The 24315-nt window shown below is 43.2% G+C and overlaps 1 protein-coding gene and 1 pseudogene across 7 annotated transcripts in view; one reads left to right on the forward strand and one right to left on the reverse strand.

Moving 5' to 3' along the window:
- Positions 1–247: 247 nt before the first annotated feature.
- LOC114890308 lies at positions 248–5330 on the reverse strand (annotated as a pseudogene).
- The window catches only part of ABCC5 (ATP binding cassette subfamily C member 5), a 100551-nt gene continuing 79023 nt past the window's right edge, over positions 2788–24315 (forward strand). For 4 of the 7 annotated variants that reach the window (XM_029214165.1, XM_029214169.1, XM_029214170.1 and 1 more), the window contains exons 1-2: positions 14779–14878; positions 18143–18326. In XM_029214165.1, coding sequence (XP_029069998.1) covers positions 18198–18326 — 129 coding nt within the window. In that variant the 5' untranslated portion in view covers positions 14779–14878; positions 18143–18197. Of the gene's footprint in view, positions 2877–14747; positions 14879–17003; positions 17042–18142; positions 18327–24315 lie in introns of those variants that run through there. The other 3 variants (XM_029214166.1, XM_029214168.1, XM_029214167.1) reach the window with 3 other exon arrangements.

Genomic DNA, 24315 nt, shown 5'->3' on the forward strand with positions numbered 1-24315 from the left:
ATGTGGGATCTTCCCGGACCGGGGCACGAACCCATGTCCCCTGCATCGGCAGGCGGACTCTCAACCACTGCGCCACCAGGGAAGCCCGACCTCAAGGGTTTTGAAACTATAATATACTGCAGAGAAGAGCCAGTGCTTTCTGCAAAGGGGTTTATTGGAGGAGATTCGATCAAGGAAGTATTCCAAGAACCTGAATCCTGAGGAACCAGGCAGGCAGGATTCGTGGGAGGGCTGAGGGGAGCTGATGGCGTGCAGGAGCAAGGACCTGACTCAGGAGAGCTTAGGAGACCATTCAGGTCTGGTCTGAAACTGAACAGAAGGGCTGGGTTGAAAACAAGGTGGTTGCCAGGGCTGTAAGGTGGGATTTGGACAGGAACGAGAGCCTGGCTGGCTCCTGGAGGCAAGAGAAGCTCTTGCCTGGAGCTTGCAGGTGGGCATCTGCCTAGGTGTTCCAGAGGATGATGACCGTGACGATGGAGGGGGCCAGGAAGAGCAGGTAGAGGCTGAAGAGCAGGGTGTCCATCATGTGGCTGAACTGCATCCACAGGCTGACCGAGTGCTGCTTCTGAGCCTCGTCCTCCTGCTGGGCCCTCGCTGACCCAGGGCACCCATTTAGCTCTGCCCCTCTGGGACCTGGTGCCTTCCCCACCAACTCCACGGGCTCCTTCACACCTACGGAGAGACAGAGACTCAGCTGTGGGCTGCCAAGGTCAGCTGGGGGGTTGTGGGGGCAGGAAGGAGGCGGGAGCAGAGAAGGGGAGGTGATGGGAGAGGACGCGTGGGCCGTGCTGATTTCCCTCACCAGGCAGGTGGGCAGGGCTGAGGCCCAGGCCCGTGTTCCCTTCTGGGGAGCAGCGGGGCAGCGTTTCCTTGGGCTGGTGCAGTGTAGAAGCAGGGAACGGAGCCAGCGAGGCCTGGGTCGGGGCTGGGTGGTGGCCAGATGCAGCAGGTAGGTGATGAAGATGGTCTCCAGCAGGCGGACCGCCATCAGTGACAGACACAGAGCAAAGTAGACACCTGAAGGCAAAGCAAACTATAAATAAATCTGGGCAGATTCCTCACTACAATTTTTTCCCCCAAAATCCAATCTTTCCTCAGAATCCATTCCCTCCTTAAGTGGAGAGGCAGCGGTTCTCCTGCTACCTGCCTCCCACCACGTCCCCTGCTGCCTTTGCTTCCCCGGAACGTGGGAGGGACCATACTGATGCGGGGGGTGCCACTGGCAGGGAGTAAGTCATTCAACGTCACGAGCAGGAAGACGTTGTAGCCCAGCAGGAGTGTCATCTTGAATGGGGCGCGGTTCTCACTTTCTGCCGGCAGGAAGAAGCTGAGGGCGTCGATGGCTATCAGAAAGCTCCTGGGCACCAGGAGGCTTATGACGTAGAGGCTGGGCCTGCGCCTGATGGCCACCTGGTGGGGAGGGGAGAGGGAGGCAACTGAGGAGAAGCCTGGGAGGCTGCCAAGCCAGTTAAAAGCAAGAGTTGAGATTTGCTCCTTACTTTCTAGTAAGGAAACATCACCTCAAGTCCCTTTCTCATTCCTGCCTCTCCAGCAAAGCCATCGGAATCACTACACTGCCTTTCCATGGTTTGATTCTACCATGCTGCTTACCATTGAAATGTATCTCATTCCTTCTTGGCCCAAGGTTCAACTTTCTCCACCTAAATTTTTATTACTACCAGTGTGCTCTTAGCAGAATTGAGGGACCAGATTCTTAGGTCCCTCAATTGTGTGCATTGTATTTCTGCTTGCTTTCCTCATCAAGGTCTAATCTCTAGTGACTTTGCTGGTGGACATTGAAAACTAGGGGGAGGGAAAACAAGACAGAGCAGACATTTGGGGGTCACCAGGATTTGGAATCATAATATCCCTAAGACAGTGTTTCATAACTTTTCCACCACCTCTTTTAAAAAATAAATATAAAAATTCCTGCCCTCCAAAAAGTTCTGATAGCCCTGGCAGGGGGCGGAGGGTCATGCTCACTATAAATCACTGCCATGGGAGCTTTGTTTCTTCCTCGGGGAGGATCCATTCAATCAATATTTACTGAGTGCCAGGTACTGTTTTAGGTACTGGAGATTTATCAGTGAAAAAAGTGATAACAATTTCTGTCCCTGGGGAGCTTATTTTCTCGTGGGAGAGCTTACATTCTGGTGGAGGACATAAGCTATGCATCTAAGGAGAAGGGCCCCTGAGCTCACATAGAAGATGATTTGGTCATACTCATGGTGCCCCCAGGCATCTTCATCATTCTTTGGTGGATAGCCTGAAGTACCCATTCCCCCTTGCTCCAAACGACGTTCTGTGATGTTTTCAAAATCTCCTGCACGTCCTCCTCCATGCCCAACACCATGTTCTGCACTGCAAAGGAGATCCAGGCAACTCAGCTTCCCCCAGCACTCCCAACCCCTTTGCCCAGACTGTTGGATTCCTTACCACTTAGCTTTCACACCCCTTTCGGTGAGATTCCCTCACTGTTCCCAGCTTCCTATCCTCTTCTTCCCAAACCCTTTCTCTAGCTCTCAACATGTGAGCCTCACTCACCTGTGTAGATGAAAGAGCTGGAGGTGAGGGTGCAGTTCTGTTCATCAAAGGGGAAGTAGGTGTCCAGGTTGCAGATGCTGCTCACCTGCGTTTGTTTACTGTATTCGACGTGATCATCACTGTTGACATAAGCCATGAGACCTGGAGAGGTCTGATCCATATCCATGCTGTGTGTGAGAAGGACAGGGAGGTGAGTGCTGTGGGTTCCCCATCAGACTTGGCCTTCTTCCTCTCTCAGGTCATCCATTCCTGTGCTCCAGCCCCACTCATCTGACCTCCCGCTTCCACCTATTGCCATGTTTTGGGGGTTTCAGACGCTGCTCCTTTCTAAGGTGAGTCTTTGTGTGGCCCCTATTGGTTACTCATGCTCTTCCCTGGAGATATGGTCTCCTTCTGGCTTTTTTCAGCCCAGATACTCACAACTCCTCGATGAAGATATCTGGAAGCCACAGGTTCTCAGTTGCCGCGCTCAGCTTCCTGATGCCCCCACATTCCACTGGGTTCCACCTAAGGAATGGATTGTACCAGATCTAGAGGAAACCGTGGTGTGGGACAAACAGGGGGTGGGAACTGGTCTTAGTCTTTCTCTGTCTCTTGCACTTTACATTCCTTTTTTAACTCATTTCTTTACTCTCCCACCCTCTCTCTGGTGACAGCTGTCACAATGTCACTGACAAAGTTTTACTTGCTTCCACTTCCCCATCAGTGGTCTCAAGGGAGACCTTGAGCTTGGCTTTGGATTCCCTGTGTTGGAGCCACTTAAATATTGGTTTCCATGACCTTGGTTTATGCCACTTGCTCCCTGAGCCCCATCTCTGCCCTCCTTAAAGTGGCAGAAAAATCAGGAAGTTTTATGTTTTCATTATTGGCTGGTTCTGTATGAATTTGTCTAATTTGTGGGTATTCTCAGCTTTATCCATTTTAATCTGTGAAGTTGGACCTTGGAGTGGAAAAAGAGAGGTGTCATAACAAAGGGGAAACTGAGTCTATCTTACCACATTTAGCCACAGGAATGATGTCATCAGTTAAAGATGTGTATCCTGGAAAAGCAATTTTCATCCAGGATCATTAATTTTATGAAGTCAGGTCCAGTGCCACCACCCACCTCTTACTCATTTCCAAGGCTGTTTTGTGTGGCAATTATGATATTTTTCATAAGCCACTAAAAATGGTAGGTCATATAATCCAGGGTACATGAGAAATGCAAGTGAAAGCACCAGTATGAGAGTCCATTGGGATCATGTTTCTTGTGGCGTATTCCCAAAAAGGGAGCGCTTTTACCTGCAGGGATGTCATTGTAGCATTCCCTGTCATTCCTCCCTACCCCATAGAATGAGCTTTTAATGTTACAAAATCCAGTCAGGGAACCCACTGCTCACCACTACACCGTTACAGAGTTGGGTCAGGACTTACTACTTCCAGGATGGCAGACAGGGGTGAAGGAGGTGCGGACATGAGTGGGGATGCTGAAGCTGGTGACCGGACGGAAGGCCTTTCTGTCAAACACTGCTTGGAAGGCGGCGGGATCCACCCCGTGCTGGTCGAATCCTGAGCAAGTGACGGTGAAATTGTCTCCTCTTCCTGTAGAGAGCAGAGACTGTGAGAGGAGTGCCAGCACCGGGGTCTGGGAAGTGTTTCTGCACAGAGAGGCAACAGGGGTCAGGGGAGAGATGTCTGGACTCCCCCTTCCTGGACCAGGGAGCTTGGGCTGGGCTGGTAGGCAAATGGTGGAAGTTGATGAGGTGAGCCGAGTCAGCGCTCCATCCTCGATTCCATTGTCTCTCTGTCTACACAAAACTTGTCTAAATGTGTATGCAAATTCAGTCCTGGCCGCCACTTTTTAGTGTCCTGTTGTGTTCTTAACAATCTCACCACAAACCTTTGTCCTTGAGCCATTTGGGTGAATGTCAGTGACAGATTTTGCAATCACAGTTCTCCTCCTCACTATATGAACAGGGCATAGATGGTCATGAATTAATGATGAGAGAAATAATCAGGTAGGTAGTGAGCAATCTGTGGGAACTTAAGGAAGGAACTCCTTAAAGAAGGAACTCAGTTTTCAGTTCAATGATATATATTGTGTCCTTGCTTTGTGCTGTAATTGTTCTCTTCTAAAACTCAGGACTCATCACCACTGAGACTATCTTAAAAAGAGTTCCTTGATACCCATCTTATACCCAAACCTTTTCTTGTCATACTTTGTGGGACAGAAACAGAGAATGTATGTGGTAACGTCTTCTGGTCGAGTCTGTTCTTATCTGTTTCTGATGCTGTCTTATCCCTCATTGCTTATTCTCAATAATGAACAAGAAATTACTCTAGACTGGGAAAATTGTGCTGGAAAAGTTTCCCTCTTTCACAACAGATCTTCTCTTCTACCTCCTTCCCCTTGGCATCTTTCTTTTCATTTGCTTAAGGGAACTGAGAAAGAATTTTCTTCTTCTCAATGTCAGTCGATACCCAGAAACCGTGGGGTAGATTATATGTCTGGAAAGAGAATGACATGGGGAAAGGGAAGAGGCCCATAGATGTATGGGGAGTGGAGAAATAGATTAAGAGAGGCGTCAACTAACTGTTTAGGACCCTAGAAAGAGCTACAAAGCTGTCAGTGTCATAAGTTTCCATTTTTACCAAAATGAACACCCAGTCATTGACTGTCTAGAAATAAAAATTAGCCTGGTTTCTCTGTTTCCCAGAAGTTATATGGATGCTGTGCTCTTACTCTTGTCCCATCTTACCTTGAAGCAGCAGGTGGGGAATGAGGCAGAGGAGGAATCCTTCCCCATGGAGCCAACCTCTTTCCACCTTCCTCTCCTTGGCTCTTCTCTGGGGACTTAGTGATAATGTTGACCTTAAAAGACCATAAGCCACACCTCAAGCCTTAGCTTTGAATAATTCAGGTGTCAGGTAGTGTTAGCTATCTCTCTAATGAGCACCCCCAGTGACAACAGAATATCATGGAGGACTACCCCACCCCATGCCCTAACTAGACCTGAACCTGGTCTCCAAAGGTAATCTGACAAATCAGTTTGGAGAGGAGGAAGAAAAAATATTTGGTCACTGGAGCAGTGCTAACGGCTTCCTCATACTTTAGAGTCACGGTGGCATATAATGGACCATAGGAAAGGCACAAAATGACTCTATTGCCTTCAAGTGGCACACGTACTTATTTTAACCCTGCTGCCATCTTTCAAAATAATTGCAGGGGGGTGTCTCCTTTTATATAATCAACTTCAGACTCTGAGGTTTTAAATATGACTTCTGTACTGGCAAGTCTTAACTTTTGATTTTTTTGCGTGTGTCAAAAGCAATTTGGACCCAGGTATACTGGAGGAGGGGGTGGGGTGGAGGGGAGATCACAGAGTTTTTCAGTAGAAGTTGCTTTATGAGGTCATGACCAATCAGCCTGCAAATTCATGTTGGTTTTGGCCCTGCTAGTGTTTTTAGGAAATTAGTTAGTTGTCAACATTTTAAAAATAGGGAGATTTCGTGTAAAAACTGTTTCTGGCTTTGTTTGAAAGATAAGATCAAGCAGTACTGGGCTCACATTTCTGCTTGACAGCAATGCTTTCTGCCAAAGCTAAGAAGTGGTTAAACCCTTTGGATGGAGAATATTTCTCTCTAGATCATCACAGTTTCTGTCACCCATATTGTCTTATTCCTGACCAGCTCCCCTCATTTACGTTACCTGCTTGGCCTTGGTTGGTGTTTAAGTTTGCCTTTGAGTGTTAAGATTAATTTTCTTGTTCGATTCTTAAAGGGCCTTAGGAAGTAATTTCAAAATACCATGCCATGCCTAGGTGATCACGGGTCTTGTCAGATTTAGAATGTGCAAATATTTGGTTCCTGGTGGAAACCAGACATATGGGAAAGTGGGCCAAAGTCATCAGTTGTTTAACCTGTTTTATTCTAGAATGATTTCTGTGAGGGAAGGCCCCAGGGAGTGTCATCATTGGCTAGGAAAACCAAGGGAGAGGTTGCTTCAGTGAAGAAGCTTTTCAGACTAGTTGGTATGAGACAGGAAGAAAGGTCTAAGGCCAAATCCTGTTTCTGTTAAGAGTCGTGTCACCCTCTCTCTGCCTCAGTTTCCTCCTCTTTAAGATTGAGAGGATAAAACCCGTCATGCAGGAGTTTTATGTGGTTTGAGATAATATTTGTGCGTTGCCTATCCCATCCTAAGCAGCTAATGAATTGGAGCAGCAATAACATTAAAAATGGCAGTAAGAGTAGTTGTTATTGTTATCCTCACTCTGTCAAGGTTGTTCAGGTTGCTTCAGCCTGAATGGAATCTTCTGGACTTAGAATGTCTGAGTAGACGGAATTAACCCCAGTTCTCATGAGCAGAAAAGTGTTTTCTCTCAGCTTCACTCAGCTGCATACTGATAAGGACCCTCCCTCCACTCTCCTTAGCACCACTCTTGATCTTTTGAGAATCCTTTCCCCTTCAGGAAGTTTATTTATTTTTTCTTTTTTAAAAGATTCCTCTGGATCAGCATTTCTCAAAACATTTTCTGCAGAACACTAGTTCTACAGGATGTTCAATGCTTTTCTTTTTAAAATTTATTTATTTATTTATTTTAAACTTTAGCTGTGTTTTGTCTTCGTTGATGCATGCGGGCTTTCTCTAGTTGTGGTGAGTGGGGGCTACTCTGTTGCGGTGCACAGGCTTCTCATTGCAGTGGCTTCTCTTGTTGCAGAGCACGGGCTCTAGGTGCATGCGCTTCAGTAGTTGTGGCTCGTGGGCTCTAGAGCGCAGGCTCAGGAGTTGTGGTACATGGGCTTAAGCTGCTCTGCAGCATGTGGGATCTTCCCAGACCAGGGCTCGAACCCGTGTCCCCTGCATTGGCAGGAGGATTCTTAACCACTGCGCCACCAGGGAAGCCCGTTCAATGCTTTACTGAAAAACTTTTTTTCATTGTTCAAGTTCAAATAAGTCTGAGAAATGCTGAATTAAACAAGGAGAAACAGGTTTTATTACTGTAGGATTTCTCAGAGTATTTAAAAAAAATGCTAATATGATTTGAATATCATGTATATAATTTCCCAAATGTAGTTGACTTTTGGAAATTCCTTTTTCTCAGAATATCTTGCAGGACTAGTACTCCACCGATATTTTTGTGAAACACTGCTTTAGGTAAATAGTGTAAATCTAGAAGAAAGAAAACTTGAAAAATTTGTCTTAGACTTGCTACAGATAGAATATAGAACGCTGCAGCATATACATAAATAAATCAAGAAATTTTAAAAATATGGCTTCCCTGGAGGCTCTGTGGTTAAGAATCTGCCTGCCAATGTAGGGGACAGGGGTTCGAGCCCTGGTCCGGGAAGATCCCACATGCCGCGGAGCAACCAAGCCTGTGCACCACAACTACTGAGCCTGCGCTCTAGAGCCCACGAACCACAACTACTGAAGCCCGCGCGTCTAGAGCTGGTGCTCCACAACGAGAAGCCACTGCAATGAGAAGCCTGCGCACTGCAACAAAGAGTAGCCCCCGCTCGCTGCAACTAGAGAAAACCCGTGCACGGCAACGAAGACCCAACGCAGCCAAAAATAATAAATAAATAAATAATAAATAAATTAAAAAAAAAAGAAATTTAAAAAATAAACGAGATAAGGGCTTTTTCTTTAGATAAGTATTTTAAATCTGGATTTTGATTGGAACTGTAAGAACCCACAAACAAATAAAAGGTAAATAGGTACCAATTTCAAGCTGTTTCTGAATCCCTGAGCAATATAAACTTAGACTGCCTCAAGGAGGAAGCTTTTTTTTCTTTCTTTTCCTTTAGATCAATGGCTTACCAGCTGCTGGCCGTATGTTATCCACCTAGATCTAATTTTAAGATGAGAATTTAAAAACATTCTCTGGTATTGTTACCTCTCAAATATGCTCAGACAGTAACGTTTTAGTAGACGGGCAATGCTGATTTTTCTCATTGGTGGTCTTGCAATCGATAACGTATATAATTTGTGTTTTAACAGTATATAGTTTTTCCTCATGGAATTCAATAAGTGAATTATTTTGAGTGAAAAATACACACAGCCTGCATCAGTTTTAAATTTTCCTGGACTGATATTCATGCCAGAAAGGTTATCACCAGTGTAGACCAAAGTTGTTTATCTCTTCTTCTGATCAAAATCCCATGTTTATAAAGCAACACACCTGAGAAGCTTTGGGGGATGACTGGGAGCGACCACTCTTCCAATTTGTCTAGGCCTGTTTAGTGAGAAGCCTCCATCTTGGCTGGACTATTGGTTCTGTCTTCTCCGGCTTAGTGGGACCCTGTTGCCTCTTGTCTGTGACCTGACAGGTACCCAGTCGATACTTCACAATGTGGGAAAATCCCTCATGCACATTTTACCATTAGAGATGTTAGACATACTGCATTCTTTTGTTTGCTTAAGTAATCCTTAATTGTCATTTTGGGAGGAGTAAAATTCCAAGGCCTGTCTATTAATTGTGATGCTTGTTATTTGAGCTGAGTAGATTTAGATGATTGTTCTGGGTGGAGGGAACAGCTAGAGTAAAAACATGGAAATTACAGTGTTATCAGGACCTCATATTTGAGTAGGAGAGTGACAGGAAATGAAGCTGTGGTATAACGTGGGTCCAGATCACAGGTCTTGTGTACCAAGCTAAAGTTTGGTTTAATTTCATAGCCCAGTGTTTCCCAAACTTGAATAAGTCTCAGACCTCTTTTAAGGGAAACAATTATCCTAAACCCCTGATGTTGACCTAAATTATTTATATTATAATATTACTTAAATATGTATATTCATAAAACCATGTATAAAGTCCTTATATCCTTTATAGTTCTCATACCAGTATAAAATTAAATTTACAAATTATTACATACAAGACTACAGAATCAACACAACACTAATTTAATGTAGTGCATAATATTGTTTTATTAAAATTAGATAATTGATGTCATTTTTTCCCTCTTTATAATACAGAGCTAGTTTTTTGGAACACCTATCTGTTATTTTGTTGAGCCAACGTGATAGTGCATCTCAATATAATAGTTCGTAAACATTTTTTAAAAAGCAATTCTTCATTTCATTCTAACTACTACCGCTACTGCTAATGAACTTAGGAGGTTATTACTGCAAAGGTGGGGAGTGTGTAATTCTTTCCTTCATGAGGTGAATATGTGATATGACTTATCATAACATGCCTATACCACTGTGTACGCTGTGAACACTCAGCTTCTCCCACGCAGTTCTCTATTAAAAATTCTGTGAAACCTTTGTCTCTATAACATGCTATGATGTTATTTGGCTTTCATTCAGCATTGTTTACATCTTAAATCCTCTTCTCTTCTTTCTTAATTTGCCTGAGACCATTAAAGAGGTGCATTATTCTGTTGCACTATATTGTTACCATGATGTTAAATAAAAGATTCCATTTATTAACTAATTTTTTTTAAGTCTTATTCCATGAAAATGACTTTCATTGCAAAATTGATCTGCAAAAGTGAAGTTCTGTTTTTATAACTGGCAGAAGAATTCAGGAGTGCCACAGCAGATGTGGGGTGATCACACTTGACATTAGCTCCTGACAAGCTGGGTACGGGAGGGTGTCGGGGGGCTGCTGGAATAAAGCATTTCTTATATCAATGAATGGGACCACCGTCCATCCAGTTCTGCAACCAGAAACCAAGCTGTTACCCATGACACCTCTCTTTCTCATCCCACAGTATCTAATCCATCAACATTTGTCCATTTGACCTCTTAAATTTCTCATGAGTCCGCCTACTTCCCTCCATCTTTTCCACCACAGTTCTAGTCCAAGCCACCATTCTGGATGATGATAGTCACTCCTAGCTTGACTCTTCTCTTCCATTCTAACTGTCTCTAATTCTTTCTCCAGTCTGCCAGCATCAGGGAAGTTTTCAAAATGTAAATTTGATTTCTGAACGCTTAACCCATTCACCTTTTAAAACCTTGCAATGATTGGTTTTTGCTCTTACTCTAAAGACCTGTAACATGATCTACCTTTGGAGACCTTCCCTTCCTTCTCCCACCACCCGGCCTTTGTTGTTCCCTCTGCTTGGAGAGCTCTCTCCTCTGCTCACTTCCACCATCTTCACCTCGCTAACTCCTACTATTCTTCAGATGTAACACTAACCTTTCTTTTCTGGTACATATCAGTTATAGTTTAAATTTGGATTAGTTTTTATCCAGGACTCTAAACCCCATGAGGGCAGGAAACTTGTCTGTTTTAGCTCCATTGTATCTCTATCAAATATTGAATAAATGAATATATTGAGTACCTTACACAACATAAATATATTTAACAATTCTGCATTGCAACATAGATTCTCTAGCCCCTTGCCTGAAGGTTGGAGAATATCAGCCTCTGCCCCAAAACACTTCACAACATAAATACACTTCAAGGAGGGGATGCTTTGCAATTAATACCATGTAAATAAGTTAAGTCTTTGGCCCAGGCTATTCTTGGACAGGCCGAGGTAGTACCATAGTGTATTGAGATGTTGAACCAGGGTTGTATAGTGCTCATTCATTTTTTAAAAACCTATTTTTGAAGTATTCAGGGAGATTTTTGAAGATTTTTATTTTATATGAAGGTATCAGATATGCAGCTTTTGGGTACTACAATGTTTGAAGCATGGTTGGAAGTACCAGTATGCCTTGGAAAGGTGGCTTGAGGTGTACTGAAAAAGGTTTTTCTTATCCCACCAGATGGCCAGAGGTGCTTAAGGAATTCTCAGTAGGTATATATCTATATATCTATACCTATATCTATATCTATATAAATCCTCAAGATTTTTCTGTTAAATTGAACATATCCCCACTGAGAGCAGAAATGGTTTGTTTCTATGATACTGAAACTTTTTTATTATGAAATCCTTAAAGGCTACCCAAAAGTACAGCAAATGATTTTAGAAGCACCTGTGTACCCACTGCCAAGCTTTTTAAAATTTTAACATTTATAAGTCATTTTTACAAACTGATGTATAGTTGATTTACAATGTTGTGTTAGTTTCTGGTGTACAGCAAAGTGATTCAGCTATATATATATATATATATTATATATATATATGCATATAATATATATAATATATATATGTGTTCCTTTTCAGATTCTTTTCCATTATAGGTTATTACAAGATATTGAATATAGTTGCCTGTGCTATATAGTAGGTCCTTGTTGTTTATCTATTTTATATATTGTAATGTGTATCTGTTTTTTTAAAAAATTTATTTATTTTATTTATTTTTGGCTGCGTTGGGTCTTCGTTGCTGCGTGCGGGCTTTCTCTAGTTGCAGCGAGTGGGGGCTACTCTTTATTATGGTGCACGGGCTTCTCATTGCGGTGGCTTCTCTTGTTGCGGAGCACGGGCTTCAGTAGTTGTGGCATGTGGGCTCAGTAGTTGTGACTTGTGGGCTCTAGAGCGCAGGCTCAGTAGTCGTGGCACATAGGCTTAGTTGCTCCCCGGCATGTGGGATCTTCCTGGACCAGGGCTCGAACCCGTGTCCCCTGCGTTGGCGGGCGGATTCTTAACCACTGCACACCAGGGAAGCCCAAAGTCGTTTCTTAAAGAAAGAAAATATTACAGAAACAGTTGAAGCCCTTTGTGTATCCTTCTCTGATCTTATTCTCCTCCTTCCAACACCAGAAGTAATTACACCTCAGATTTGTTGTTGATCATGCCCAAGCCTGGCTTTACATTTTTTTTTCTTTTCTTTTTTTTTTTGCTGTATGCGGGCCTCTCACTGTTGTGACCTCTCCCGTTGCGGAGCACAGGCTCCGGACGCACAGGCTCAGCGGCCATGGCTCACGGGCCCAGCCGCTCCGCGGCATGTGGGATCTTCCCAGACCGGGGCACGAACCCGCGTCCCCTGCATCGGCAGGCGGACTCTCAACCACTGCGCCACCAGGGAAGCCCCTGGCTCTACATTTTTAAACACACATGTGGGGCTTCCCTGGTAGTGCAGTGGTTAAGAATCCGCCTGCCAATTCAGGGGACACGGGTTCGAGCCCTGGTCCGGGAAGATCCCACGTGCTGGGGAGCAAATAAGCCTGTGCGCCACGACTACTAAGCCTGCGCTCTAGAGCCCGCGAGCCGCAACTACTGAAGCCCGCGTGCCTAGAGCCCACGTTCCGCAACAAGAGAAGCCACCGCAGTGAGAAGCCTGCGCACCACAACGAAGAGTAGCCCCTGCTCGCCGCAACTAGAGAAAACCTGAGCGCAGCAAGGAAGACCCGATGCAGCCAAAAATAAATAAAATAAAAATATAAATTTATTAAAAAAAAAAAACCCGCTGGTCTTCAAAGCTAAATTCTCTGGGGGCTCCTCCTCCCGTCGCCAGACCCCCAGGCTGAGAAGCCTGACGTGGGGATCAGAACTTTCACTCCAGTGGGAGAACTTCTGTGGTATAATTGTTTTTCAGTTTGTGGGTCACCCGCCTGACGGGTATGGGATTTGATTTTATTGCGATTTTGCCCCTCCTACTACCTTGCTGTGGCCTCTTCTTTGCCTTTGGATGTAGAGTATCTTTTTTGGTAGGTTCCAGCTTTTTTTTGTCTATGGCTGTTCAGCAGTTGGTTGTGATTCTGGTGTTTACATAAGAAAGGGTGAGCTCACGTCCTTCTACTTCACCATCTTGAGCTAATCTCCCTGGGTGTCTTTTCATCTTTGAGTGGCTGCTTGAGTTTTCTTTTTTGTGAACTGTCTGTTCACGTCATTTGCCAATTTTCCTATTAAGTTATTTACCATTACTTATTGAGTTGTAGAAATTATCTGTATATTCTGTATTAAAAACTTTGTCAGTTATAATTTGTGGTTTATCTTTGTACTCTATGGCATCTTATATAGAAGTTTAAATTTTAATATAGTACAAATTTATCAAACTTTCCTTTATTAATTTGTTTCTGTATCTTGTTTAAGAAGTTCTTTTCTACTCCTAAGTTCACATAGATATTTCACATTTTCTTCTAAATGTTTGAAAGTTTTCCCTTTCACAGTTAGGCCTTTAATCTACGTGAAATTGATATTTCTGTGTGGTATGAAGTAGTAATTCCTGAGTTTTAAAAAATATGTATAACCAGTGGTTCCAGCGCTATTCATAGAATCTTCTTTCTTCCTCTACTGATTTCTAATGTTTTCTCTGTTACAGATCAAGTTTACATGTATGAATGAGTCTGTTTCTAGGCTCTTTATTGCATTGGTATAGTAATCCATCCTTGTGTAAGAACACTGTATTAATTACTTCAGCTTTATGGTACATTGGTGTGCTTTTCTTTTTGGCTGTGCCATGGGGCTTGTGGAATCTCAGTTCTCAGTTCCCTGACCAGGTATTGAACCTGCGCTCTCGGCTGTGAAAGCTCAGAGACTTAACTACTGGACCGCCAGGGAATTCCCTCCATTTGTGTTTCATACTAGCTAGTTGTATAAAGGTAGAAGTCACTTTCCTTACTTTTTTTAAAAATCTTTGGAATGGATAATCATAATACCTATACATAGGGTTGATATGGAGACTTTAAAAAGTAAGAGTGTAAAGCACCAGATACAGAACAGGTAGGCACTCAACACAGTAGTTATTTATGTTACGATCATGTTGAAGATACAGATGAAACACCAAGAGAAATAAAGTGATCAGTCTCTTTGGAAACCTCAGTTTCTTTTATAAAAAGAAAGGGGTGAATTGGCATGCCATTTCTAAGGCTCTTGCCACTCTAAAAACTGTGATCCTGGCCTTTATTTGCTAGAAACCAGGCATTATAACATTATGTGATGGGCAGTGGGATTAAAAGGAGAAAGGTGATAGCGCAGAGTCGTGAGCAAGCAGTAGTAAAACGTGAAGGGCCACACATAAGATTTGGGGCTGGCTGGTCCCGAGGACATAGAGGCTATGATGACCTTCACAGTGCTTTCCGGTGCATAAACGGCCAAGCACCGCCGTGACCACCCTGCCTACAAACACTGACTGTGCTGCCCGCCCACAGAGGGCTACTGTCAACCTCCCGGCCACCCACTGGAACACAGGGCCTCAGAGAAGATTCCAGACAGGATAGCAGAACCTCTGGGAAGGATGGTGCAGAGCCTGGAGCGCGGTGGAAGGGAGGAGAGACTTGCACCTCCTCCAGGGCTTCTACGGTGCTTCTGGGAAATATAGTTCTTTGCCGCGAATCGAGCCTCGGGCTCCTGGAAGGGGGACTACAATTCCCTTCAGTCTTGGGAATTCTTTGTGCAGCACGCCTGCGCAGTCTGGCGGCCAATGCCGCTATAAAGGCTTGTTTTGCTCCGGGGCTGATGCTCGGGAGCGTGGTCGAGTGGCCGACGCGGTCGTTTTGGAGCTGGGGCACTGGTAGGTAGCGGCGATCGCCGTACCCCTTCCTTCTCCCTCGGGTTGTCGCGGGGACTATCTCCCGTGTGTTTCGTCCGGAGGTGGGGATCTGCGATCGAGAATGCAAGCAGGTCGGGGGAAGCCGGAGACCTGAGAAACGGGGCCAGGCTTCCCTCTAGTCTCCCGCCGCCGCCTCCTCCTCGGGACTTGACCCCCTGAGGGCTGGTGGTGAGGTGGTGAGGTCCTGGCGTCGGAAGGCAGGTAGGGTGGGATGAGTGGTCGGGGTTGCCGGCCACATTCCCGGATAACGCCACCAGGGGGTGCTGCGCCCGCGGCCCGTGGGTGTGGGTAGCTATCGCCTCTGCGGGCCCGAACTGGCCGCGGGAACGCCCTAGGGCCCCGGCATCCCAGGCGAAGCTGGCCTGAGAGAAGCCCCCATCCTCAAGGTTGTAGGGAGGCGGCTTGCGGCACCCCCGCTCAATCCCCACAGAGGAGACTGAGCTGCCAGCGACCTCAGAAGCCAACCTCTCGTTTTGGCGAATGGGTAGAGGGAGGTTCGTGACAGAAGCACGCACAGCAAACACTTGGCAGAGTCCGGAATGGAATCTAGATCTCTTGACTGTCATTAGTGCCCTTTCCCCTTCCGCCACACAGAGCTGCATGGTGCTTTGTATTTAAAACATAGGGGTCGTTTGGTTTCTGCACGGACGTGGGGAGGTAGGAGGCAGATGGGCACAGGAAAGACTGGCAAAGTTTCAGGAGGTTTTGAAGGAGAAGATGAATAGGTCATTCTGGGGTCTCCAGCGTGAGTAAGTGAAATGTGCAGAACGCTGGGGCACAGCAAGTGGATATCAAGGGGGTGGTAAATACATATCCTTGTAGCTTCAGGTCTTTTTGTGTAGCTGCAGGGCTTGGAACCGGATTCCTGAGGTGTTGGAAACCTAAGGAATGTTGTAATGAAGGCAATTTGGAAACACCAGTCTGGCTACTTACAGTCCTTGTAATCCTGTGCAGCCCCCTCCCCCCATGCAGTTTCGACTGCATCATCGTGCAGGAGAACGTCTACACTTTTATCACTGGAAAGACAGTTTTGGTTAAAAAAAAAAAAAAAAAAAAAAAAGGCAGCTGACCAAGTGGCCTCAGCGCTGAGCACCTCTCTGGGTTCTCCCACTTCGAATATTCTGCTAGTGCCATCGTTCAGCTCTGACTCAAAAATAAAAATACCTTCCCTTTTCCCTCTCTTAATAGTTGGAGCAAGTTAGCATTTTAAAAAAGACTTTTAAACAACTTTAAGGGAGAACAGAAAGAAGAAAAGAGAGAAATACAAAAGGTATCCCTAAAAAGTCTAGCTAGTGATCTTTCCTTAACTGTTTTCTTCAGATTTGGGCCTTGTTTCCCAGACCCATTGGACTTCCTAGCTCTTGGCTGGCCTCCATGTGGTCTGCCCTGTCTTATATCCCTGATCCACAGAAGCTGGAATCCTCCTTCTGTTCAAGGCCAGGAGATACTAGCTTTGTCCCTGCACAAGGCTTGCCTACTTTCATAGCTGTGCCTCTTTCCCCAGGAAATTAAAGAAGCAGGAGTGTTAGAGGGAATGGGAAATTGCTCCCCACACCCTTCCAACATAGAATAACTTGGAATAAAGTGATTGAAAGAAACTGAGGTTACATGAATTCTTAGACAATTGAGATGATCTTTGTGTTCTTCCTGACATGGCATTTGGTATTGTGAGTGAGTTACAATACTTTGGCCTCTTCCCTTTCAAACTGCCTCCCCTCCACTTGCCTTTTTTCAAAATAGGACTAATCTTTTCTGCTTTCCAGATAATCAGCTAGTCTGGGGAACCTTTGGAGGGGAAGGTTGGACTTCAGTGATCCCTGTAAGAAGGATTATTCTGATCTGCAGCGGCATCCCGACATTGGGGACACTGGCAGATGCCAGTTCTGTTTATAGTTTAGGCTTGCTGAGGTCTCAGTGACATGATTGCTGTGTTCTTGGTTGTAAGCCGGTGCTCTTTATGGTGCAGTTTGTCATTGGACAAGGTGACTTTTTTCTTTGAAGATAAGTAACTTAGTATCAACTCAGGGTACTTGAGCCAGACCCCTGAAAGGCAAGAAGTAAAGCTTTCTTTGTGCTGGAAATACGTCTCTGGAGGAGATTTAGTCCTTTTTATTTAGAGGATTTGTAAGTGTTCTCCTTTTTTTCTGATACCATAAAAAATGAATTGTAGCTATCAGAATTATGTCCGTACTGTTGTACTTTTAAGTCTCAGTGATAGCTAGGAATTTATGGAATTCAAAAGGCAACACAGCTACACTTCTTTAATTTCTAGTGAGGCTGGTATGAAAATTGTTTTCCCAACTTGTACCTGGGAAGCTTTGAACCATGTTAGAGTGGGGGAAATGTTTTAGAGACGTATGCATGTGTTTTGTTTTTTCAGAAGTAACCAGAATTGATATCAGATATTGATTAGAGATAACCAGGCTAGCAGGGGTTTAGAACAGAGTTTCAGGTAGATACGAGGTAAGACTTAGTAGGACAGGGTAGGGAATTTGTTTCTGTTATTGTTTTTTAATAACAGCTTTGTTGAGATATTTTTGTATCATGAAATTCACCCCTTAAAGTATACAACGCGGTGTTTGGTTAGTATATTAACAGAATTGTGCAATCATCACTTCTATCTAATTTTAGAACACTTTCAGTAACCCAAGGGGAATTTGTTTTTAAAGGTAAAGTGTAGTACTATTTTGTGTTTTAGCTATGTAACTTCACAGAGCTTTAAAAGCATCAGTTAACCCATTACTTAATTATAAAAATACAGAGATGGGATATATCATTGGTAGAATAAGTGTTTTATAAGTTTTCATTTAGTAAAATTTATCTGTTTTAAAATTGTGAAATTTGTAATGCTTGGAACAAACTTAAATTGTTTCCAGAAAGTCTTTTTTTTTTTTTTAAGACGTATATAAATGCTCTATACGTTGTGATTGAACATAGTTGAAGGTGAAGAAGGCGGGTGTCTCTTTCACTGTGTTTATTTTTTTAATCTTTTTATTCCCCCCCCTTAGGGGTGGGAGGAGAGAATTCTTCTTGATTCTATAACACTGAATTTTTTTCTTGAAAAAATTAAAGGGTAATTGAAAGATTTTTGAAAATTTATTTTTATAGATATAATGACAGAAAACTTTAATGCTTTTGTCCTTTTTCCCCCTATTTTAGAGCACTTTCACTTATGATGAAGCACAATTTAGGAAATACCTGTCCTTGATGAATTTTTAATTTCAGAAATTCTCAAGTGGAACCAAGAGTCTGTGAGCCCTGGCACCTCCACTCAGAGAAGATGAAGGACATTGACATAAGAAAGGAGTATATCATCCCCAGCCCTGGTTATAGAAATGTGCGGGAGAGAACCAGCAATTCAGGGCAGCACCGAGACCGCGAGGACTCCAAGTACAAGAGAACTCAACCGGTCAGTACTGCCTTGCTTGAGTCCCTCTTCTTACCTGCTGCGGTGCTAGACCACACCTTCTCTCTTCACAAGATGCCTAATTTAAAATAAGTTTCTTTTTCTTTATTGACTTTAGGTCACTGTTAAGAATTTATGGTTATTTATGAAAGAGGAGAGGTTGGCTCTCAGCTTCTCACCTATTTTTCCCCTTGGGTTCTCCTCTAAAAAGGCTTTGCTTGAGAGAAGACAGTTTATGCCATGTGGGATAGGGGAAGGCCTGGGCAGGGAGCAGAGGGAATATGAACCATTAAACTTCATTCATGTATTTAAAATTGTTTTCTCCCTCTGCCTCTGTTGTCTGCCTTTAAAAGGGGACTCCTTTGGAGATTTTCATTCAGACTTCAGCGTGTACTTGGAACAATTCTAGATTGTTGGAGGATAATCAGTAAAATTTTCAAGTAAACCCATGAGTGTAAAGGAGCCTTTAGTTAATAACCTAATTTCCTCCAAGGGAAATAATGAATATACATTTTAAACTGGAAGAAATATCTTTATTCAGGGGAAAAAATTATACCTTTTCTTGAATTGCAGAAGTAACTGATAAGGAAGAACGGGGGTTGCTGGGTAGGAAGTTGAGGTTTGTGTTCATCTATTTGTTCCGTGAAAATTGGAGAAAGATATGGCTCTGCAGCTGACACTGGAGTTTCATTAGCCTGACATTACCTGTCCCTCTTTGCTACCTGAAAGCTGTTGCCTTATTCATCAACATTTTCTAACTGATGGTTGTTTTCTGTTTCTGCTGTATATTATACAGTGCTTTCCCATTCGAGCTTAACTTTGGGGAAACATAGATTCAAGGTAATCAGTATCAAGTCCTTAAGGTGCCAGTTTTGTACCTTTTCTTTGTCCCTTTGTCCAAACCTTATGTTAATTAAACACGTATCAGGTATCTTTTGAATGCTAGACACTGTTAGTATAGGACTTAAACTGGAAGAAGTCACAAAGGTAACACTGGAGCAGGGCTTTGAAGACTGATGAGGTGGGGATGCTTTCAAGCTGCTTAAGTCATCTGTGCCTTAGTGGTTTATGAATAAAATGGTATCAACGGTAGAACCTAACTCATGAGTTCCCTTGAGGATTAAATGAGCTAATACATATAAAATGCTTAGAATGGTGCCTGCCACATAGCCTGTGCTCAAAAAGTGTTAGGTCTTAGAGCTAGTTGTCTAGAGCATAGGATGTATGTGAGAAAGCTCTGTACGCCATGCTAAGGAATCATTTACTATGGGTGTTGGGGAACTATTGGAAGCTATTGAGAGGATTTTTTTCTTTTAACTTTTTTATTTTGAGATAATTGTAGATCCACATGCAGTTGTAAAAAATAATACGGAGAGATCCCATACATACTTTATTTAGCTTCCCCCAGTGGTAACTTCTTGCATGCTATAGTATAATATCACAACAGGATATTGATTGACATGGATACCATCCAGCCACCTTATTAAGACTTCACCAGTTTCACATGCACTCATTTGTGTGTGTGTAGTCTATGCAATTTTTCCACATGTGTAAATCTGTATGACCAGCACCCCAGTAGAGATACAAATCAGCTCCACCAAAAGAATCTCTCATGCTCCCTTTTAAGAGCCACAGCCACCTCCCTTGCCCTCTCCCCCAATCTTTTTTTTTTAAATAAATTTATTTATTTATTTATTTTTGGCTGCGTTGGGTCTTTGTTGCTGCGTGCGGGCTTTCTCCAGTTGCAGCGAGCAGGGGCCACTCTTTGTTGCAATGTGCAGGCTTCTCATTGCTGTGGCTTCTCATTGCAGAGCACAGGCTCTAGGCATGCGGGCTTCAGTAGTTGTGGCACGCGGGCTTCAGTAGTTGTGGCTCGCAGGCTCTAGAGCGCAGGCTCAGTAGTTGTGCACAGGCTTAGTTGCTCCACGGCATGTGGGATCTTCCCGGACCAGGGCTCGAACCCATGTTCCCTGCATTGGCAGGTGGATTCTTAACCACTGCGCCACCAGGGAAGTCCCGGTCTCTCCCCCAATCTTTGGCAACCACTTATCTGTTCTCCATCTCTGTAATTTTGCCATTTTAAGAATGCTGTACAAATGGAATCATATAGTATGTAACCTTTTGACACTGGATTTTTTCACTCAGCCTAATTCCCTTGAGATCCATCTAATTTGTTGTGTGTATCAATAGTTCTTTCCTTTTAATTGTAATTTCCATGTTATAGATAGACCACAGTTTCTTTAACCATTCATCTGTTGAAGGACATTTGGGTTATTTCTAGTTTGTAGCTATTACAAAAAAAGCTGCTCTGAACCATTTGTGTATAGGATTTTGTGTGAATAAAATTTCCATTTCTCTGGGTAAATTCCCAGGAATGTAATTGCTGGGTCATATGGTAAGTGCATGTTTAGTTTTATCAGAAACTTCAATACTCTTTTCCAGAGTGGCTGTATAATTTTACATTCCCACCAGCAATGTATGAGTGATCCAGTTTCTCTGCATTCTTGCCAATATTTGGTGTTATTAATTTTATTTTAACCATTCTGATAGGTATGTCTGATATCTCATTGTAGTTTTAAGTTGCATTACCTAATGGCTAATGCAGTTGAGCTGAGATTTTTAAGACTTGATTTTTATCTTAGGAAGATTAGTTTTGAGACAGTGTAGGAAAAACCTGTATGAGAGAAAGAGAGAGACAAAATGCAGGGAGCAATCTGGAGGCTTCTGTGCCAGCCCATGTGAAAGAGGCCAGGGGTCTGTGTCCGAGAATAATAGTGAGGATGGAGGAGAGGGGAGAGATTTGGGGGCATCTCTGGAAGGGGAGGGAAACATTGGGGTGCCTGGGATTCATGGTAAGGATTTAAAATTATTGGTGGACACATGGGAAAAGAAGGAAGGAGAAGAGGTAAGAATGAGTTTGCTTTTAAACATGTGGAATTTGAAGTGCATCCACATGAGATGATTCGTAGATAATTAGAGCATAGGCAAGGAGTAGAGCAGGCACAAGTTTTGGAGTCATTAGTGCATCCATGTAGATGAAGCCTTAGGAGTGAGCAAGCTTGCCCATGGGTAGTTTGTAGAGCAGGAAGAGATGGAACCTGGGAAGGTAGTGTGTGGCCCTGTGAAATTTCTGGCGACAGAGGGCCTGTCCAGTTGGTTAGAGCAGAACTGACATTAGGGTGTGCAGTGGGAGCAGCAAACTTTTCCTCTGTGGGTGGAGAAGAACTGGAAACAGAGTCACTGTTGTGCCTTTTGTCCCCTAAATTATTAAGTCAGGCACCAGACAGCAAGTTTCCTTTGTGTAGCTGAGCCTCATCTTGAAGAAACAGGAGGCTGATACCAACCACTTTTATAAAATCTGAGCAGTCCACATGAGTTTCATTTTCATTATCCTTTGATGTTTCCTAAACTTTTACATTTGAGTACTGTTTTCCTGTTTTTTAGCATATCCTGTACCCTCTGAACTTTTTTTTTTTACTTAAACTATTTCTTTTAGATTTTTTTTTTTGATGTGGGCCATTTTAAAGTCTTTATTGAATTTGTTACAATATTGCTTCTGTTCTATGTTTCGGGTTTTTGGCCGCGAGGCATGTGGGATCTTAGCTCCCCAACCAGGGATCGAACCTGCACGCCCTGCATTGGAAGGCGAAGTCCTAACCACTGGACAGCCAGGAAAGTCCTTAATTCTTTTAATGTACTGGCTTTTTTTGCTCAGCCTTGACCTAAGCAGTAGAATTACAGGTTTATGCAACCTATTTTTTACACACGTTAAAAGGAATGTGTAAATATCAAGTGTTTTTAAAAGTTCACATACCACCTAGAATCTTCTTGCATATTACCTGTCAAAATCCAGAATCTTAGATATAAATATATCTTGAACTTGTCTCATATAACAGTTTGCTAATAGAGGAAATCAGCAAGATGACAAATTTCTGGTTCAGCGATAGTTTACAAATGGGTTATTTAAGTATTTGGGAAGTAGAATGGCTGTATAAGCATACCGTTTTAAGAATGTAAGTAGAGGGACTTCCCTGGTGGCACAGCAGTTAAGAATCCGCCTGCCAATGCAGGGGACATGGGTTCAAGCCCTGGTCCGGGAAGATCCCACATGCTGTGGAGCAACTAAGCCCGTGCGCCACAACTACTGAGCCTGTCCTCTAGAGCCCATGAGCCACAACTACTGAGCCCGCGTGCCACAACTACTGAAGCCCGGGCGCCTAGAGCCCGTGCTCCACAACAAGAAAAGCCACTGCAATGAGAAGCCTGTGCACCACAATGAAAAGTAGCCCGCACTCACCGCAACTAGAGAAAGCCTGCACACAGCAATGAAGACCCAATGCAGCCAAAAATAAAATAAATAAAAATTAATTAATTAATTAAAAAAAAAGGAATGTAAGTAGATAATTGGGTAGAGATTACAGTTTCGTGTCTCTTGATCATAACCATTGTTTCCATATTAGTTGTTAGAGATGAAATCTGGGATGGGACCTCCCAGATGCCAGGCATGTCTATTATCCATCAGAAATAAAAAAACAGTACCTCCCAAAGTAACAAAAGATAAGGATACATCATCTGTGGCTCTTAATTGGAAAACAAGGTTTTATTCACCACCATTAGCCTTCAATAGGTCCAGTTAACATGGACACATGAAACTGTCAAACAGAAGTCAGAAGCAAAGCATCAGGGATTAAATTCTCATTTTAAACAGGCGGGTGATTTTTTTTTTCTCTCAAGCTGTAAGCAAAGTTGCAGAGTACACAGTTTGCCTGTTTCTTAATACTGTGACCAAATCTTTTGGAATACTCTTTGGGAAAATTGCTCTAATCATTCACGTTTCAGATATTTGTATCACATCTGCTTAGAGCTAATTAAGTTAAAAATAATGCATTTTCACACCTCCCCTTTGTTCAGGACTATTGAGTTAAAGCTTATGGACACACACAACTTGATGATTTGCAGACATCCTTTAATCTTGAAGTGCTAATAGGGGTGCCTTCTGTTGCTGTTAGTTCTTTGAGCCTAAGTACTAATCTTGGCTGGCGTTAGGCTGGCATTATTTCAACTAACAAAGATTTATGTCCAGACCACTCCTTAACACTGTTCCTGTGTCTGAGGCATGACTCTCCAAGCACAGCTCCTTTTCTTATAACTGCATTCAGATATGCACATGTCGATCACGTAACTCCACCAAGTCTGGTTGGTTTGTGTTTTTTTTTTTTTTAATTGAGGTATAGCTGTTTTACAATGTTGTATTAGTTTCTACTGTACAGTGAAGTGGAGTTCCATGTGCTATACAGCAGGTTCTTATTAGTTACCTATTTTATATATATTAGTGTGTATATGTCAATCCCAATCTCCCAATTCATCCCCCTGCCCCCGGCTTGGTTTGTTTTAAGATGTGATGTTTATTCACTTTTTTAATTCAGCAAACATTTGAGCACTCTCCAAGATGCACGCACAGCCCCGAATGAAGTGTTCTGGTGCACGTGAAGATAAATTAGTGCTGGGCCTGCCTGCCCTCCGTAGCTTAAACTCATAGGCATGTACATAGATTACTGTAATTTAGATGCTATGGAGATTAACAAGAAGGAGAGAGTGCTTCAGTCTTTGAGGTCAAGGAAGACTTCAGCAGGAGGTAGCATTTGGTTGGAGACTTAGAGGAATAGTTAGAATTCAGAGAAATAAGAACATGCCTGGTAGAAGAAGGAGCTGTGGGTAGGACCAACTAGGTGCTGTTGGCTTTGAACATGACGTGTGAAGTCATATATGTAGAAGGATAGGTCAGTGAGTTTCAGATGATGTGTTCTTGAATAATAGGCCAAGGAGTTTGGATTTTAGTTGCTTTAAATTAAAACTTAAGCAAAAGCAAGACAAAGCTATTTGACGCTTTTATAAGTTTTTTTATTGTGGTGGTGGTTTGTTTTCTCAGTGTGCTCAGGCTAAAGCCAAAGGTGACTTGTTTTTCCCTAGCATGTGTAATCTAGGAAAGGAG

This window comes from Monodon monoceros, unplaced genomic scaffold (assembly GCF_005190385.1).
Source record: "Monodon monoceros isolate NGI ecotype Baffin Bay Population unplaced genomic scaffold, NGI_Narwhal_1 Super_Scaffold_11, whole genome shotgun sequence".
NCBI lineage: Eukaryota > Metazoa > Chordata > Mammalia > Artiodactyla > Monodontidae > Monodon > Monodon monoceros.